This window comes from Calypte anna, chromosome 1, assembly GCF_003957555.1.
Source record: "Calypte anna isolate BGI_N300 chromosome 1, bCalAnn1_v1.p, whole genome shotgun sequence".
NCBI lineage: Eukaryota > Metazoa > Chordata > Aves > Apodiformes > Trochilidae > Calypte > Calypte anna.
Genome location: NC_044244.1, coordinates 140,764,934 through 140,784,817, shown reverse-complemented (window position 1 = coordinate 140,784,817; position 19,884 = coordinate 140,764,934). Strand labels below are relative to the sequence as shown.

Here is a 19,884-nt window from a genome sequence, read left to right as displayed (position 1 = left end):
ACACAGAGTCTTCAGCCGTTTCTGTCATCATCAATATTACATGTTTAGCCTTAACCAGCTATTCCTTATTTCACATTCTGTGTTCTGATGAATCCCTGTTTTGTCTTGCTTTTTTCATTACTGTGTGAACATTGTGAATCAAGAACACACAGACACACACTATTTTTTATACTACATGGGCTTAGTTTTCTAACTGCAATGTGTCTAGGAGCTAGTGTTGTACGTAGAGCCATATCAAAACTCATGTTTCCCCATTAGTTTGTAGCACTTAATCTCAGCAAAACTACTGATTTTTTTTCCTCCAAGAAAAAAGACAACTATTTTCAGTTACATAACAGACTGCTTTTTTTAATTAAGCATACAGAACCTGCAAGTGGGTCATTCTTCTGGGCTTTGACCAAACAGCACGGTTTGGGCTGGGAGTTCTTTTCAGCTGACAACTTGCTGTCAATGGAATCCTATGACAGCATGGTCTGAATGCTTCTCCAAATGCTAATGCTTATCATATCTTCAACAATTGCTGAAAAGGGAGAGATGGTAACTTATTTTGTGGCCTGAAATACATTAAACATAGAGCTGCTAAATGACTTGGCCATAGTTACCCAGGAACTCTGGGGCAGAATTTTTAATTGTGTAAAATATAAAGCTCTTGAATTTCTATTTTCCATTATTCTGCCAACAACACCAGCCTTCATTTTTCTGTGTCTGTTGCACTCATATTTCAGTGCAGATTGTTTCTACAAACTGGGTAAGGAAGAAATCACTATATGTGAGTGATGTGGTACATTTGCTGCGTACAAATCTGGCAATATTTATGTCCCATTTAATTGCTGAGATCATGTTTAAACTGTTGAATAGGGCTGTGGTTGTTTGGACTTGAGCAGGTCTCCTTGCTGTACTTCATTCATTGATTTCTTCAATTATGACATTTTTGTCTCATCTAGTATTTTCTGATGACAGTATATGTATGCTCCATGGGTAAGTGCTAGGAGCAGGGTTCTTTTATCAGAAAGTTACTGAGTATGAATCAGTTTTTATGAGAAGGCTGTCTCAAGTGGTATTTTTTTGGTTCATTACCCTGTGAAATAGTGACATCAGATTTGGTTGCCTAGACCTGTTGAAAAACAAAACAAGACAACCTGCACCAGCAGTTTGACCAGCATTAATTGTGTGGTTTTGAGCTCTTAAGGTCCATCAGTTGAACCACAGAGGAGCCTCTCCATTATTTTGATTTCGACTAGTGTGAGACTCAGTGACCTTAAATAGCCCCAGTTGCTGCCTTTCAACACTGATATATTGTGGTGATTCAGTCTTCGCAGTTTCCCTCTTGTCCAGCATCCAGGTATCTTGCTTTCCAAGGCTTTCTGATGTGCACGTTCATCCCTAGCTGAACTCACTGAGCTATGGACCAAAAAATGCTCCATCCTCATGTAAATGCCTTGTCCTGCATCTCTCCAGGGAACAGAACCTCAGCCTTCTGGGCATCCCCGCTGACTGTTCAGCCGTGTCCATCTAAGAGTGACACTGCCACTCTTGTCACTGCTCAGAGCAGCACACGAGGACATCACCCCCACGGTCCTAAAGAGCTGCTTGAGCTCTCTTCACAGCAGGGCACAGACACATAGTGGGGGATGCTGGGCTGGGGGAGTGGGAAGGCAGCAGTGTTATTTTGGCTGTTCCAGGAGAAGTCTGGGAAAAGCATCGGGAAGACTTTCTTCTGTATGGGATTGGCAGCGTGCCAGCTTGCCTTACAGTAGTGTGGGATTCCTTCTTTTCTTTTCAAAGCTCTGAACAAGTGACTGTAGTTCAGAGGAGTACTTCATTCTTTTTCCCATTGCCTGTTGCAGTGTTCATCATCCCTTTATTTTGAAATGTACTTTGAGGAACTGAGCCTCTGCACAAGAATTGCCCAAGTATTATACCTTCCCCCCTCATACCAGTGAATTTCCTCTAGTTCTGCTTCTTTGAAGCTATTACGTGGATTTGTTTTCCAGCATCTCTGTGCAGAGTACAAAGGTCTGCTTTTGTTGTTGCCTGCATGTATTTGAGACCTAATTTTAAAAAAAAAGCAAACAAAAGAACACTTTTTTTTTGGGGGGGGGGGGGGAGCAGGGTATTATAATTGGCCTAGTTTGAGATCTTGCTTTCCTGTACAGCTCAAAAGTGACTGGAAGGTTGTGGAGCTACAGAATAGTGGCAGATGGTGACATACAGCTAATAAGCAGGGGCTTGTGCTCAGCTGTCAGTCAGAAGGCCCCAAAGCTTTTGAACAGAGGATTTCCATCCTGCCTCCTGCCAGGAGTTCAGGCCCTCAAAGTGAAAATTCTGTGAGATACCATCTTCAAAGTAGCAGAATTAGAGGTAATTTCTCCAAAGCACTGTATTTTTTTATTTAAAAAAAAAAAAATAGCCACACCACCTAAAAGGGCATCCCTTCTTCAAACAGCAAACTCAGGAGAGCATTGAGCTTGTGAAATTTGACATTAACTGCTGCTTACTGAGAAACCCAACCAGAATCTTAATTTGGGGGAGGGGGGGGGGGGGGAGGGAGGGGAGAAGAGTGATTGGGAAAATTAAGTGCTGGCAGTGCTGCAGTGGTGTGTGCTGTGTTCCTGGTGACAAATGGATCTTTGCCCTCCCAGTGGCAGCAAAAATGCACAACTGCCTGGGCCTGCCGAGCCCAGCGATTACTGCTGGGAAAATCAGTGGGAAATGGGAGTGAAGTGCAATTCTCTGCCGCACCAAGTAACAACAAGCAGAAATGAACCATGCAAATGGACTGGAAAAGGGTTTCCTTGTGCAAAGGAGCGTTTTACGGCTTGTTATTTAAGAGGGTTTACCTGTGAGTCATTCACTTTTGTGCGGATTTTTCCCATTACTCTGTAGGAGAAAAATTCCTTTTAAAAATATGGATAGTACTCCCTCTATAACCCTTGAGCTCTTCTGTTCATACACCTTGGCAAAACCCAGACAAGGTGACTTGAGAAAACTGATGGAAGAGGTGTTTGTACAAGGAACGTTTTGCTTTCTGCTTTATGTACTTGGCATGCTCAGGAGCACCCAGCTGATGGTCTGCATGGTCCTGAACCTGAGTCAGTGGGCAGTGGCTGACTGGTTGTACTAAGGCTCTGAATTTTGCCAGCTCTTCCTTTCTCCTAGGAATACATTTCTCCTGAGTTTTTTCAGAGCCTAGCAAGAAGGAAACCTAAGGATAGATACATACCCATAAGAGAGTTTGGAAAAGGCAGCAGAATTGATGGTATTTTCTTTTTGTATGCCTTATATACCCTTCAGGCTTCCTGCTAGGGCTTGTTGAGAGTGGAGAACAAAGGAGTTAAATTTAGTGAAACCATTTGCATATTTTTCATAGCTAAAATCCCACAAAGTGATCAGTTTGACCTAGGTCCTTGGTATATTTAAATAGAAATGTAACATCTGATATTATGACAGAGCCTCCCCATGGTGATACTATTGACAGAAACATACACGGATGCCGAAGACACAGTTGATCGGCAGAAAAAGATCTCTCTTTGCATATGGTGTTTACAAAGCCTAAGGAAAAGGCTGTTTTCAGTTAAATACCTTTCTGACAGGCACAGCAGAAGATTTGAGGGTTTAGTTCTATTTTCCATTTGCTCTCTGTAGAACACCTTGCTTTACATTTGTAAACTCTGAAGGTCAGAGACTCAGGAGAGCTGCATCTGTGCAATGGCTTTGTGGAGGAATCTGGTCCAATTGCTCATCATGGCAGCATCAGCTCACATGAATCGCTGAACTCATTAGACTGAATCTTCTGTGTGAGCTGAGTGGAGAAAGTGTATACGCTGTGTGATGTTATTTGTAAAGGACTGAAGAGTAATTAGAAAAGTATTTTTTAAATGTTAATGCAATTATATTTTTTTTCCTAAGACCTGCCTATTTCAGTGTATGCCACTGCCTGTGATTAATCTCTCATCTGTTAATCTCTGTGTGCCTCAGAGGTTAAACCTCACAGTGACAGTGATAATTATAAGTAGAAGAAAAAAATGTACATGACTTTGTTTTTGATTTGTCTGTTCATAGTACTTGTGTGCAGTCATGAAGGAAGCAGCCGGAGATGTGGTGGACAGGGGGACCTCCTTTCTGGTTCTCTCGGAGTCTTAGCACACTGGGCATTTCTTGCTGGAGCAGAAAAAACAAATGGGTATGAATGTTAATCAATAACTTCTTAATTCTTGTGAGTCGGTGTTCTCGTATGGCAGCTGGTGTAGACCTGCTAGAGACATTGCTGAATGAAATTGGAGTCATTAGGACGAAGGTATCCACATACTTCTAAAAATGTAAAGGTGTTCTAGAGCTGTCTACATAATAGTTATAGTTCTAATGAGACAAAATTTTCAGTAATCTAACATCTTCCAAGCTTAAGGCAGAAGTATGTGAACCTGCATCAGTTCCAGGAACATACACGTCTGTGTTTTCAAAATAATTAAATGTAGTCAGAAAGTATGAAGAGTAAGTAGGTGGCAGTCACTGAAAAAACATCTCAGGAATTCAAAAAATATGTCATTTAGCACTGTACCTAAGCAATTCAGGGGGACAGGTAAGTAAAACTTGCAAATAAAACACATTTTCAAAGAGTGGGGCCATTTTGAGGCCAGATGGCTCTAGTTTGGTTGTACCCATAGCAGCCACGCCCAGGCACCTTATTCTTGGCTCTTTTGTTAAATGACATCAATTCCCATTTGAGCAGTTGGTCCATATATCCTGGTGTCTGTGAAATTAGGTGCTTTAAATAAAGTTGAAAGGAACCCTGACTCAAGCAAGTTGGGGAATGAGTCCCTTTTCCCAGTGAGTAATGAGCCTGAAGCTTTAGGAGTGGAGATCTTCAGTAGTCTTTTGGATGCTATATGCACAGTTAGATATCCACAGGAGTTAACCAGGCTGTGCATGTGTTTCCTGGACTGCACTGTGCTAGGTCCCCCAAAAAGAGTAAGTGGCCAGTTGAACCTGACCTTGAAATTCTGGAACCTCAGGTAACCCTGAATGAAAAATGAAACCAAGATTGTTTCTGTATTTGAAGTTGCAGATGCCACTAAGAGGGTAATACTGTTTTGCTTCATTAAAGTGGTGACTTCATTTTTGTGTGGTGTGCAACATAACAGTAGAAAATTGCTGGAGAGATGAGCAAACACAGCACATGTTCTCCAGGATTGGAGCCCCTGAGTGGGGCTCCTGTGGCTTTTCAAAACAGCTCACTCAGAAACTCCATTATTTTATAGATGAAGGAAAAGTGGGAGAGAGCATAATTGGCATCAGCAATACATCCTGTCTCCTGTGGTGGTGTTAAGGTGACCCTTCTCAAACACTTGCTGTACAGATTCTGTTTATCTTGCATGTTTCAGGAGAGAAGGAGCTTTTTCGGTTCAGTGACTATCAGGTTGTAGGCTGCAGGCAGCCCAGCCAGTCCTTCCATGCTCATACCTGACTCTGTTGCTTCACAACACGTCTGTGCAGGACAGGATTTTGAAACATGAAGAACAGAACATACTGGCTTTTAAGGGTGTTAATGGTATAGTAGATGGGCTCTTGTGTTTGGTAGGCAGGAGGCTAAGGTTGTGTCTTTGGAGTATGGTGTATATTGCACCTGGTTATGTGGTAGCCTTAGAGATGCTTTAGCTGTCTTGAGCCCAGAAGCTGTGCTCTTGTTTTAGAGCAGTATTTGGGCATCTGATGTCATCCAGAGGGATCTGGAGAAGTGGGCCCATGTGAGCTTCATGGAATTCAACCAGGCCAAGTGCAAGGTCCTGCACTTAGGTATAGACAGTCTGTGCTATCAGTACAGGCTGAGGGATGCTGTGAGAGAGAGAGCAGCCCTGTGGAATGGAACCTGGGGGCCCCGGTGGACAAAAAGCTGGACAGGAGCCAACAATGTGTGCTTGCAGCCCAGAGGGACAATGGCATCCAGGGCTGAATCAAAAGAAGCCTGAGAGGTGATTGTGACTCTCCACCTGGAGTTCTGTGTCCAGCTCTGGAGCTCCCAACACAAGAAGGACATGGAGCTGCTGGAGCAGGTCCAGAGAAGGGACATGAAAATGATCAGAGGGCTGGAGCACCTCTCCTGTGAAGGCAGGCTGAAAGTTGGTGGTGTTTCCCCTGGAGAAGAGAAGGCTTCTGGGAGGAAGTACAGTGACATTCAGGTACCTGAATGGGGCCTACAAGAAAGTTGGAAAGGGACTTTTTAGAAGGGCATGTAGTAATAGGACAAGGGATAATGGTTTTACACTAGAAGAGGGTAGATTTAGGTTAGACATTAGGAAGAGGATCTTTACTGTGAGGGTGGTGAGACACTGGAACAGGTTGCCCAGAGAGGTGGTGGAAGCCCCATCCCTGAAGACATTCGAGGTGAGGCTTTTGGGGCTCTGAGCAACCTGATCAAGTTGAAATGTCCCTGCTCACTGCAGCAGGGTTGGACTAGGTGACCTTCAAAGCTCCCTTCTAACCCAAACCATTCTATGATTCTATGATAAAAATAATTTCTTGTCCACACCCTCCTGTCCCTCCCCCACTCCCTGCCAGACAGAACTAAACTGAGTTACCCGTGAGTGGGGAAAAAAGGGAGTTAAAAGGCTGCCATATGACACTGCACTTTTCCTCTGAAGGAATGGATGAAATTTCACAAAGGTAAAACCAGACATGGAACACACATTGCACACCTTTTAAGCGAGCAAGCAAGCGTGTTTTCCTCTTGCATCCCTCAGCCCTGGTGTTTCTCGCTCAGTCACATGCTGTGCCATGGGAAGGGAACTGTTAAAAAAACATTTGGCTCTGCAATGCAAGTCTGCAAAATACAGGTGTTTGTTTAAGAGGCCTTCCTGACAATGCTGACAAACACTTATGGGTACAAAGATTTTTGCCCGCCACCTTCTGAATCACACAAGAGTGTTCAGATTTTGTTTATAATGTGTTGTTTTTTTTTTCCCTTTTAGTCAAAATCCCTTTCTAGTGGCTGCATTTGGAGCCTGCTCTCTGACAAGGCAGTCTAACCACCAAGCTTTTCAAAAATTCGGACGTTCAATGACTGCCTCTGACATGGTTTCAGAAGTTGGAACAGCTTTTAACAAACTTTTTGAAACCTGAAGCCAAAGCAGAAGAGACAAAGAGGAAGAACAATGACTGCAAGAGTAATTACATTTAAGTAGAATTTACATAAGTAATGCACCCTTTCAAGTGCTGTAGCAGCATTGGTATGCTAGGTAGATTTTTTTTATTTTTAAGAATAGAAAAATATGATTAATGTAGATATTTTTTAAGAGTTTGGAATACAAAAATGTTTTGGCTGAAATAAGCTGTAGTTGCAGATCTGTTATAATATAATAAAACTAAACTGAAAGTATTCCTCTGTTCTTTTTGATAGTTATTGAGCAATAACTAAAGTGTGAACAGCAAAAAAAAAATAAATAAATGCACTTGATACTTAGGTAAAATTCTTCCACCAGCTCAACCGAATTTCTTGGATTGCACCAAGGTTGTCATGTTTTCATTCTTAGATCCTCTGTCTAGAATTAGAAATTGCACTTAAATTTTTTTGCCATGCTAGTATATTAAGAAGCAAAAAGTAAGCCTCTTTGGAAAGGGAATGCATGAGAGTTGCTGTAGCTTTTGAATGTAATTAGTTGCCTTTTCCCATTCCCAGTCCCAGAGGCAGCGTTTATTGGGACAGTACAGTCCTTCCTCCAGCATCCTGGGTTTTTCTGGAAAGCTTCCCCAGTGCAGAATAAGGATATACTGTGGGTATGTTAGCATTAAACACTAATTGTTTTTTCCTGAAAACATTTTCTGTTCCTTTAATGGGCCTTGTCTAGAACTCAGTATGCTGAAATTAGCATTTGGAGAGAGGTACCAGGTGAGCTAAGAAACTTAAGAGATACCAAACTGAACTGGCCCAACCTCTCCATGATCCTGGAAGAGTGAAATGATTTCAAAACTCACGTTGGCTGCTGAGTTAGAGCCCTGTGAAGATCAACCTCGGTACACGGGTGTCTGTGACCCAGCAGGGACAGGAACTGAGGGAACAAATGGCAGCCAGCAACACATCCCCTGCACCCCTGCTGTGGGGGGACAGCCCAACTCAAGTCAAAAAGGCAAGAGTAGAAAAATGTTGCTTGGCACCTGAGCTCCCAGTGCAGCACCTGGGCTCAGGGGCTTTTGCTTGCTTGTAGCAAGAGGCAGGATGTCTGCTGCTAGGGTGATACTTAGCTGGCTCATTAGCAGGTACAGAAGAGAGTGAGGTATAAAGGGAAGGTTGCTTGGGATATTTGCACAATATCATCTCTTTGAATTTTAAAAAAACTCAGATCTTCTAGGGATTGAACCAATATGGAGAGAGGGGCGGAGAGGGGCTAAGTAAATTCAGTGGGTTTTGCCCCTAAACCTACAAGCTCCAAGTGTATGTACTCATTGAAGTGCAGGAACAGACACAGAATGTGTCTGTCTGGTTACTGCAATACATCTTGCTATCCACTGCAGCCAGGCTTCTCCAGTCACCCAGCTCTAGGCTGGAATGTGGTGTCCTGCATTCAGGTCAGGCTGCATTCTCATACCTTGCAATAGCTGCCCACAGAAAGCACCTGAATTCAGAAAGGCTGCTCCAAGTGTTTCCCTTCAGCCCTTATAGTTAATATTTCTGGATGCACTGTGACTACTACCTCACCCCGATGCATTTTTGTTTGGGTGTTTTTGTTTTGTTTTTTTCTTTTTAAACCAGTTACCTATTTTTAAAATAGGTTTTTAAATGTTTGTTCATTTTGGTCTATGAGGGTTCACAGACTTTTTCAATTAAAGCAAAGTCTGCTCAGAAGAGATGGGGTTCTGGTGTTTAATTTAAGCAGTTTTGTAAACTGTGTACATCTTTGGGGAAAAACTAAGCTACAATTGTTTTCCCCAATAAAACTATTTGAGAAGCTTGATTCCTTTAAATAAAATCAGAAAGTAAAAACTGATTTTAAAACAGCTACTGGATTTCATTTAAAATGAGCAGTTTTTTTGGTATTTAGAACCAAATGGTATGATAATCTAAATAGCATTTGTAGGCGAAGTCAATCGATGAACAGCTCAGTACAGATTTCAACCTGCCCTGTTGGTTTTAAATCTACACAGAAGTTGTAACTGTTCTTCACTAATGTATACAAATTGTTACATTTTTAAACATTCTGGAAATGTAGCAGTTTCTTTGGGTAGGAAATAAAAATAATAGCAAATCAACTGTGTGTACTTCGCTTGGTGTGTTCCCATCACATTTCCCACAGAAGCCCAGCTGACTCTGGGCCTTTTATTTCAGTTTACAGCAAGTACAGCCACTGCCTAGCTGGCTTAAAATACCAACAGTGTCAGGTAAGCACCTGCCAAAGTGCTGGCAAAGACCCCCCCCCCCAGGGTCTTCTCTGGGAGTACTGATAACCCAGAAAGGGAAGAGAAAAACAGCTACACAAATTTTTTTCTCAAAAGGAAGCATTTATCCTTTTGAACTGATTACTTCTGTGAATTGTATTTTCAAACGAAATTCCTTGCAGAGGAACCCATGTTCTTGTTTTTATCTTCTGATAAATTCATTTAAAGAAAGTATTTTTCATAAATTCATTTAAAGGGAAGGACAAGCATCTCATGTAAACTCAGTCGCTAGCATGCAGGTAACCTCCTGTGTAAGGTAGGCTTCTGCCACACCAGCCAAGGGATTTTTTATTTTTTTTTCAACACAAACATGGCAAAAGAATAAAGATTAATTGAACAGGTATTAATTAAACATACTGATTTTGTATTCCCAATTCTGGTGGGAGAGATCCGGAGCGTGCTGTGCTCTCAGTGCTAGAAAAATCTCGATGTATGCTGCACAAAAGGAAAACTGAGAAGACACCAAGCCATACAGCTAACCAGATACCATCATACTGTGGTTAAAAGCTTTGCCAGAACCAAGGCAGCAAGGCTGCACATATCACATCAAGGCTGCACACATCAAGGCTACAAATGTCACCTCTTTCTGTATCCCAGAGGAACACCATTGCTAAAACCAATAGGTGTAAAACGAAGTATTTTCTGTATCCCAGAGGAACACCATTGCTAAAACCAATAGGTGTAAAATGAAGTATTTTCTGTATCCCAGAGGAACACCATTGCTTAAACCAGTAGGTGTAAAACAAAGTATTTTCACCTTCAAAGACAGGCTGAGTTCTTGCCTCCGTCTTCAGTGGTTGAATTCTCAGTGCCAGCTCAGCAGAGCAGGGTGTGAGCAGAGCTGAGGCAACTGAGGCGTTTCCCTGCCCGAGAATTCACCGAGGCCTCCGCCGGACAACGCAGCAGCTGCTCTGTGCTTGGGATGTTTGCAGCACCTGCACTGTGTGCACACCTGCTACCAGGCCTGTGTTTATTTCCCTGGCAGTAAATAAATAGTAGTACCACAGTTTATGGTCTATCTTTGGAACAGAATGGCCAACAAAGCTTTTATTTGGAAAGAGTCAGTATTTACAGCTGATGCCAAAGCAGGTGAATTGAAAAACAAGTCCAAGGAGGAAAGATCAACTTTTTTTCTCAGTCTGCTGCTCTGCTTGCCCTCCTTCCACCATCTCCCAGGTTGAAACAGAAGCTCTGTCCTGCAAGAAGAAACAAGCAGGTCAGTCACAGCAGTCTAAAGCACACAGGCATAATACAGGTGTAGGTATCATGTTTTTAACCAAGCTTCCTACAGGAAAAGCTATTCATCCAATCAGGCAAAAGAGTTTGGGGATACCATCTCCTGGGAGTGCTGTTGCTCACAGTTTTAAGTCCCAAAAATTCTTTTCCAGTTCAGGAAGAAAAAAACCTACAACTGGAATGTCACCTCTTAGCATGGGATGCTGCAGCAGTGTGCAGTCTCTCACACAAGGAAATCCTGTTAAACACAGGCAATCACATTTTCATGTTTAAGTGGCTCAGGTGAAACAGCTCTTCTTATGGCCAGGACACGAGAAGATCCTGCCTAACATATTTTATCTCCCTTTGAATTTTACAAGATTGGCCTGTTGATGTGAACAACTGTAATGCAGTACTGTCCTGTTTTTAAAAGATATTATTACAGTTGAATCGAGCATTTCTGAAAGGTAAAATCTAGCTGCTTGACTGTATCTGTTGAAAATAAAAGTTCATCTGAATATTGACACATGACAATGTTACACGAAGTCTGGCTCAAGACAGGGGGTGGAACAATACAGAATTTTTAGATTGAGTGAAAACTGTTGGGTTTTTTTTTATTTACTACATCCGACTTAGTAGCCCGGCTGTGCTTGCAACTTTAAGCACGCTGTCGTGACTTGAAAAGGCTGGTGGATATTTTAATCAGTTTGTTAAAAGTTCTGTAACTTCAAACAGAACATCATCTGCATTGAGCAGCCTGAAAGAAGACACCAGCATACAGAAGTCACAGACTTAGAACCTGAAGATGAAACTACCCTTTCCACAAAGCTAATTTTTAAGGGAATTAAGTTACTAGCATTCTCTAAGTTGTTACTCACACACTAGAGCAGCCAACCCCTCCCTGCCCAGCCCCAGACCAGGGGTTCTTAGTCTGCACTGGGTATAGAACAGGCTTGTCCTCTTTGTCTGTTTTCCTCATTTGTCTTCTGCCCATGGACTTGAGAAGTTGCTGATTGAGTTTGGCCACACAAAACCAGAGGAGCACATGTTAACAGACACATCACTGCGTGTGTCTTGTGGGGTTCCTACAAGTTTCATAAATTTGGAGGCTGGGTAGAAAAGAGAAATTCCAATTACTCGTGGCTGGAGCCCTGCTTTGGGTAGGACTACGTTTTGTCACTGTGTGAGCTCTGGTGAGCTCCAGTGGGGAACTGCAGATTGCAGGACTCTTCTGGGATGGACAAAGGCAACCTTCCAACAAAGGTTGGGCAACTTTCACAGCTCACCTCCAGACACTTCCACCTTAACCCCAGCCAAAAAAGCAGGAGTTCAGCTTTCCATGTGGCTGTGTTTTGTCTTCAGGAGATAGCTATTTTGGTACGAGGAGGATGTGATGATATGATTAAAAAATGCTTTAAACAAAAAAACAAAAAAAGTGAATTAAACGCCGTGGACTGAATTCTGACTAAGGCAAATTTCTAGGAGGTTATTAAATATCCATAAATCCCTTTAAAAACAAAAACAATCTTCAAAAGGGTGAAGGGGAGGGGGTTGTGGTAGTTTTGCCAAACAGATCAAAAGGGAGTCTTCTTCTCCAAGACTTTGCCTCGGTGGAGTTGTTTGGATTTGCAAACTTTCTTGACAGATAAATGGAACAAGGATTTAGCTATGTACAAACAAGCTAAGGAAGCAGATGTTCCAACTTCCCACAGTCTTCCTTTGCTTTCACAGCTGCAGCTCACCACCACTACTGCACTTTGGCCCTCACCCCAGTTTGTATCAGCACTATCCCTTTCATCTGAGACCACGAGACAGCTGACCACACTCTGTATTTGCTTTCAATAGGTGCATTGACAAATGGCAGCTTTCAGGTTCAGCAGTGAAAGGGGGTGTATGCTGTCACTCCCTAATGTCCTTGCACTTTATATCTTCTCACTGGTGGAAAAAAAAGCAAGGAGACTACGCAAAGCTCAGTTCCCAAATGAGGGGAAAAAAGCAGCGTGAACTGGAGGGAGGGAGGGAGAAAGCCACTGTGAAGAAGGAGAAGAATTATTATTATGTATGGAGCAACATCAATCCAACAAAGGCTGGAACAGAGGCAACAAAGGGAACTGGAAAAAGTAGCACCCACTAAAATAGGAACATAGCACCTTGCAACCAGGAGATGAGAGGGTCAGTGAAGGGATTTCTCTGAGCAAGGGACACCTTTGGGTTAATGGAAAGGGAAAAGTACAGTGGCATTAGGTATATGCTCAAAGTAGAAAGCAAGGTGGAGGGAGACGTAGTAAAGGAATCAGAGGAAGTACTTATGGCTCAGGAACACTTGGGAATGGAGCTGGCAAAGACAGACAACATTCCTCATGGGGACTTAACTTGGTGGGGGAACATGGGGAGGACAGAGAGAAGGCATTAGTTTCATAAGTCACCTCAGTTTACTTTCCAGCTCTTCTGCAGTCTTTTGATCAACACCACACATTACTCATAGCCTTCTGTCTGGACTGGACTTGAGCAACTTGGGGATTTCTGAATATTACAGGATTTTTAGTGGCTAAATAACACACCCTTAGTAACTGGAGAACTACAGCTTGCACGGAGACACGAGGCTGAGGGGGAACAGGGAGAATGTCAGCAGTACAACCATACAGAGGCTCAACTTCCACCTCCTGCTGCTGCAGTCATACAAGGAGCAGGGCACAACACAGAAAGCTGCTGGAGGGCAAAAATAAACACTCTTAAAAATTACCAACAGCCTCACAAAGAGGTTACTGTCTTCTACCTTTATGTGGATTCCAAAAGCAGCAAGGTCTCCACGCAGACTGTCACAAGCTTCCAGGAGGGGTTTTCTCTCCTCCATTAGCTGCCTCCTCCTTTCCTTTTGTTCTTGTGTTGGTCCTTCAGCTCCTCCTGTGGTGCCCTCCTTTGGCACAGCTTCTGCTGCTGCTGCTTCTGGCAGAGCAAGGGCGTAATTTCGGACCTTTGCACGGAACCTTACAAGCTCATCGAGGACATTAGAGAGCATGGAAGAATCACCTCCTCCCAGAGCCACCTAGAAATCAAACAGGTTGCTCTGTAAACATCTGAGAACGGTTTGAAAATCAACCCCCACTGAGCAGCATTTTTGGAGGCTGCGTCACTTCTCTTGGTTGTGCATTATCCATTGTGTTGCTAGGATTAAAACATCACAGTCTCACTAATGCTGAACAAAAATTGCAGTCGAGGCATGCTCAGAGATAGCTCAGTGTATTCCTGTACAAAAAAGTGTCTCCTTTGGCACAGAGGGCTCTCATGTGAATGTAACATGCTGTGTAACCCAACTGTGGAATTCATCACCACAGGAAACCTTCTAGATGACAGAAGCGTGCATAAATTAAAAGGGGATTAAACAAATTAATGGAAAAGAGGCCTGGCAACAGCCAACCAACACAATAAGGAAAGCCCAGTTGCCAGCACAGATAGTCCCTTGGCTGCAAAAGTCTGCAGATCTAGAGAGCACTCCAGCCCCTTACTCTGCCTTTGAGCAGACTCTCTTTGGGAATCCCAAACTACAAAAATTTGGTATTTTGTCCAGAGTCCCTAGCTCACCCTTTCTACTTGTGTCTGCAGAAAAGCTCCCCAAAACCACAGAACTTTTATCTTGTCTGCCTTATCCGAAGTCTCAGCCACCCAACAGGACCTGGCCAAGGAGCAGCAGGGACCCAGGACAGGAGATGAGGTGCCAGCAGAAGAGGAAGGCCACTCCTTAGTGATGGCACAGATAGATTCCTGGTCTTGCTCTCAGCAGAGAAACCATCCCTGTTTCTCATTAGAGGCAAAGTCCTGAGGGAGGATAAACCCCCAGCAACCAAGAAAAGGGCATCACATTATTTTATCACTAAGACACAAGAGGGGGAGCAGGCAACGGAGCAGTGAAATGTAAAGCACAAGGCCTGGGGGTGAAGTTGCTGGCAGTCACACACTGGGAGCAGAAAAGCAGCTGAGTAATTAAAGCCAGAGGGGACTGTATTTAGTCACCAAACAGCAGGATGGAAATGAAAGGGAGTCGCTTCAGAGGTCACTGACTGAAGCAAACAAAGAGGAGGAAAGGGAGGTGAGGAGGAAGCTAGTGGAGGGCTAGAGCATGAGATGCTCAATGCTCTCCACAATGCTAAAAGGCAGCAGATTCCCCAAACATTCAAAACATGCAAACGTGCTAAAGAAGAAGTTTGAGGTTGAAGGAGGTAATAAATCAAAGTGCCAGAAATACTCCATCAGAACCTGAGGGAGGTAAAAGAGCAGGATAAATGCTTAAATACAGAAAGGAGAGGAAAGATAAATAATGAGGGGAAGAAGAAACACACCTCTACAGACACCACTGCCAAAGTTCAAACCAGGCATGTACTCAGGACAAGGCAAGATCCTCCAAAAGGAGGGGCAGCCTTAGGAGGTGAACTGATCAGATTTCCACATTAAACACTGTGTAGCTTCTGAGGGCTGATCTCTGATTTTTCCTCCTACAGTCCCAGCCAATCCAAAGAGCTCATAAGAAGTTTTATACAGAAATTCAGCCCTGGCCTATCCCACAGATGATCGATCACCTGTTTGCCCCCAGCTGTACCCACAATATTCCTCAGCAGAGGAAAAAGATCTTTTCAGATGCATTCATCCTATCTTCCTGTGGCTCTTCAGGCTTCTCTTGCCAGTGCAAAAAGATACAGGCAGTCTTATTCTATATAACCATCAGACTATGATAAACTATGCCAGAGTGGTGCCTTATTCTCCTGACCAACTACTGCAGAAGCACAGGCAGCTAACATGAGACTGTAAAGCTAATTATCCAAGATGAATCCCATAGTACAGGCAAGACAGACTCAGAGACTGTGTGCAAACATCCAGATGACCTGTGGTGGTCAGCAAGCTGATGGCCAGTGCCACTTGGCTAAAGGGCAAGAAAGGTTGAACATCAAACTGTCGTGGCTGGTCTTGAGGTCAGAAAACAATCCCTGCACCATTTTATTTACCAGCTTGCAGCAGCCCACAGACACATCTGATTCAAGCTTTGATTGGTTCATTTACTGGAAGCTGAAAGAGCAGAGTCTGATGTGCAGCTCCTTCCTTCCTTCCTGATTACTTCAAACCAACATCTCCTGCTGACCCTGCTGCCCAGAGAAACTAGCACAGCATGCAAAAGAGAAAGGCATTCGGACACTTGTTTCAGCAAAAATAAAGGTATAAGTGCTTAGTGTGCCACTAAAAATTAGCATGACAAACCATAGTTTATAAGGAGTAACACACTGCCAAATCACATCCAACTGCTGTTTTGAAAGAGACTTTGTGAAAAAATCCACAAGGAGGCAAAGTAAATAAATGCCTTTATTGCTATACTGCCTGACTTGTAAAGGATGAGTAAGGTTGTTTTCTTATCTTCTTCTCTCCCTCCCCAAAAGAAATTCTTGCAGAACAGATTCTCTAGAGGAATTATAAATCTTCTTGGAATGGAGCAGGAGATAGGCACATAACAGCTTGCTAGTCTCAACACCCTGTGTTATTTTAAATGCTTCCCTTCCGTACATTAGGAGATGTTTGTATTTATCACTCCCTTCCCTCTAAAGTGTTTGGCTCTGAGCTTTCCTCTCCTCTTTCCCACCTTTCCAAGCACCAGAGGACATGTAAGTCATTTCCAGCAACGGCCCCTGATGCCCTCCCCTCCCTGCTCCCTTCCCTGCCCCAAAGCAGAGCATCCCCTTCCCCTGCTCCCTGGTTTTCTGCAGAGGAGCTGGACCCTGGCTCCTGCTGCACAGGGAGGTCACAACTGCAAATATTTGTGCAGCTTTTGAAGTCAGTCTTGGTGCAACCATCAGAAAGAAAAAAGAGGAAGAGCCAGGGGAAAGCCAGACACATAATGGGGACCAATTTAAAAGGCCTCCAATTCTAACTTCTTGTCGTTTCATTGCTCTGACTTTCATTTCCACAGCACAATTGCTGCAGAAGTCACTCGGGAGTAGCTCAATGAAGAAAAAAAGCCCACACTTTGTTCCACCTGCTCACACGCTCTCCTAGGACATCACAGCAGAAAACTGCAAGCAGTGCAGAAAGGTTTACTTAAACCATAAATAACTGATGATTTCAGAAAAGCATTCTAATAAATACAGTGTTGGTGCTGCTACCACACACTAGTAGACAGAGCAGAGATGTTTCATACCTGTCTTTCTCCAAAGGACATCCCCAGGGCAGTAAAAAAGCCTTCTATATAGGAAATAATGCTTCCATACACAACTGAGCTTCTGGGAGCTCCAGCATCCTGTTTAAAAAACACTCAAAAGAGATTGTCCAGTCAACACATATTACAGAACTCAGCATCTCTCTGTAAGGTAGTCCACAAGGGAAAACTCTTACTAATTATATAGATCTACCTCCATCAGTAACACCTGCCCAGGCAGGAACTTTTATGGAGATATAAAAGCAACTCACAACACAAAGGGAAAAAAAAATCAAGTAAATGGGGGAGGGTAAGTGCTTATTACCAGCATGTACAGTGAGAAGAGATGCGTGATGCTGCAATGCATTACATGTGTGCAGTAAATTATACCTACAAATAGCATTTCTGGGCATGAAAAGGCTGTGTACATGACAACAAAATAAAGGAAAAAAAATCTCAGCTTCAAGGGCATCTGTAAAATAAATTATTAAAAACACACCATCAAACCTTTTTTTGAATGTCTTATTGATTTAAACAAGGTGAAGACTGCTTTGAGATGGCTTATGGTGTGTTTTGTTGTGCCCCAGTAGCACCAGCAGCAGCAATAAAATAGTGTTTTTACTAACACATGCATTTCTTTCTTTCCCCTGTATTTATTGCACAAACAGAAATACAAATGAAGATTAAATGATAGACTGAGAAGCAATTTACAGGACTAACCCTTGCCTGAAAGGGAACTGGTAACACACACAACCAAATTAGCATCTGGTGTTGGATTTTATACAACATCTCCACTAGGGCCAGTGATAAGCCATAACCTAAAATTTGCAAAGGATCTGAATTAGAAGGAGCTGATTAAGCAGATGGCTGAGGGAAAGGAACAGGAATAGGCCAACTAAGGTAAGAATGGCAAGAAGGTTATAGAGAAGAATCAGTAGTTGTGTTTACGTCCTCACAGCTCTTAAGGAGAAAAACTACGTGCACAGTAAGTAAGAGGTTATGTTTTTCTGGCTGCACCCAGAAGACCTTCACTGCCACAACCTGAAACCTGAGTCACCTGCCCCACAAATACCCCACCCAATTCTCAACAAAATAATTGACAGAAGGAATTCAGGGGAAACAAGCAACAACTAGCAAAATGAGGCTACTTGTATTTAGGAGTGGTAAAGCTGTTACAAATCCTTGCTGGAGACTTATTTGGGTCAGGGATTCACTCAGAGTGATTTTGTGAAGATGAGGCTAAGGACAGAATTTAAAGCCAATACCAAAACAGGACCAGGAGGAAGTGAGATTTCTAAATCAATGAGCGAATCCTCTCTTAAAAATTACATATTACTTGGTATTCAACATTTCTTTTACAACACAAATATGGTGGGCATGATGACACCAGCAATCAAGGAGTACAGCAACAAGGCTGAGCTTCCCACCTATACCAAGAATGTGAACTCTTGGTACAAGGAGAGGCAGAAGTGCTTCAGACAGTGTTTATTGCTCAGGTCTGGTTGTTAGCAGGTGCTGTCAGGATTGAGAGATCTTAATAGGGTCCCAAGTTGCCAAAAGCCATCTGAAGACTGACTCATGCAGGCATGCTGAGGGCCACAGGTACAATCTGCCAACAGCAAGTCTCCAACTGAACTCACCCCCATGAATGCTGTGTTCACCTGAGATTACCTCCCAAAGCCCCCACAGACACCACCACCCCCCATCTCCCAGTGCAGCCTGAATTTCTGTGCATGGGTATTAAGAAGCAGGGTGAGAAAACCAGCACTAAAATCAGCAGCATGCCCCAATGGCTTCAGGCCTTTCAAAAACATTAGGTATAAATAATATAGGGCAGCAGGAAAGAAATATCCTTTGGACACCACAAAGCACAAACAACAGCCACAGACCATCCCCGGTCAGGACAAATGGGCACCAGTAGGTCAACAATTTACAGAGCTTTGTTTCTGCTGGTTTCTTATGTGAACAATAAACTAATCTGTCTGCATTAAACAGTAGGACAGTGGACAGCTGTCATTTTCTGATCTCTGTATCCTAATGGGTTACCTTAGTAACAGCCTTAAGCTGTCTGTTGCCATGGTGAATGAGGTCCATAATTGCTGCAACAGCCCTGGAGGTGTCAAAGTCATCTGCAAACGCAGCCTTCACAGTTACTTTTGTGTTGGCTAGCCTTCAAGAAGAAAAGGTGATGTTTAAGATAAGACAAACAAGATGCCAGCAGTAAGCTGAATTCATCAGCTATTCAGCCTGAGGGAGTCCTTGGAAGGACACTGTCCTGTGATGGGCAATGTTACACTGATCAGAAAAAACACATCTTTCAGCTGCAAAAAGGAAAACTTCATGCATGTCAAAATCCCAAGTGCTACACCCATTCAGCAAAAGCACTGTTAATCACAGGAACCAGCAGCAGCAGAGCAAAGTTTGCCTTAATCGTTTAAAAACAGACGGAAAATGAGGTTGATATTAAGCATGCTAATGATTTTGCTAACTTTCTTTTTTTTTTTTTTCCCCAGTAACCTGTTCTACATGCTAATGCATTTTTTTTCTTCCAAAGCCACACTGTGCACACCACACCATTGTCTGTCTGGCAAGAAAGCTGACTCAGGGTCAGCCACGCATCCTGTTGGCAGGATCCAGCTTGGAAGCAGGCACTGCTTCCTCATTTCCCAGGAGAGCCCAGTCTCAGCACTGGCATTCCCCTTGGCTTGGCCCAGATAGAAAGGGCTATAGGGTGGGACTATTTGTGTAACAGCACCAAAGGCCAGCGAGTGACCAGCACTTGCAGCTGGAGGTAGCCAGTGCTTCCCACTGCACCTGTGGTGAGCAGGATGAGGACAGCAGCAGGAATAAACATGGGGCTGCAAACAGCTGCTGGCAGTGTGCTCCTGCAGACAGCCAGGCCAATGGGACCTCGGCAGCACTAACCTAAGGATGCTGTTTCATTATAAAGTTCAGGGTTACCTGGAGAACATCCATCTTCCCTGGCACCTCCGGGGCTCTCATGAACCCTGTTCTGCCTGTTTCTGAGTGTTTTTACCTGGAATGCCTGCCTTTCACCAGACAGATGT

At 43.3% G+C, this 19,884-nt stretch overlaps 2 protein-coding genes across 7 annotated transcripts in view; one reads left to right on the top strand and one right to left on the bottom strand.

Moving 5' to 3' along the window:
* NAXD (NAD(P)HX dehydratase) overlaps positions 1-9,237 on the top strand; it is a 52,176-nt gene extending 42,939 nt beyond the window's left edge. For all 4 annotated transcript variants that reach the window (XM_030446970.1, XM_030446963.1, XM_030446948.1 and 1 more), the window contains 2 exons: positions 4,063-4,183; positions 6,966-9,237. In XM_030446970.1, the coding sequence (XP_030302830.1) occupies positions 4,063-4,183; positions 6,966-7,116 (272 nt within the window). In that variant the 3' untranslated portion in view covers positions 7,117-9,237. The remainder of the gene's footprint in view (positions 1-4,062; positions 4,184-6,965) is intronic.
* Positions 9,238-10,433: 1,196 nt separating this feature from the next.
* Positions 10,434-19,884, bottom strand: part of CARS2 (cysteinyl-tRNA synthetase 2, mitochondrial) — a 39,997-nt gene continuing 30,546 nt past the window's right edge. For all 3 annotated transcript variants that reach the window (XM_030469017.1, XM_030469018.1, XM_030469019.1), the window contains 4 exons: positions 18,863-18,986; positions 16,820-16,918; positions 13,418-13,687; positions 10,434-10,622 (listed from right to left, as the gene is read on the bottom strand). In XM_030469017.1, coding sequence (XP_030324877.1) covers positions 10,548-10,622; positions 13,418-13,687; positions 16,820-16,918; positions 18,863-18,986 — 568 coding nt within the window. In that variant the 3' untranslated portion in view covers positions 10,434-10,547. The remainder of the gene's footprint in view (positions 10,623-13,417; positions 13,688-16,819; positions 16,919-18,862; positions 18,987-19,884) is intronic.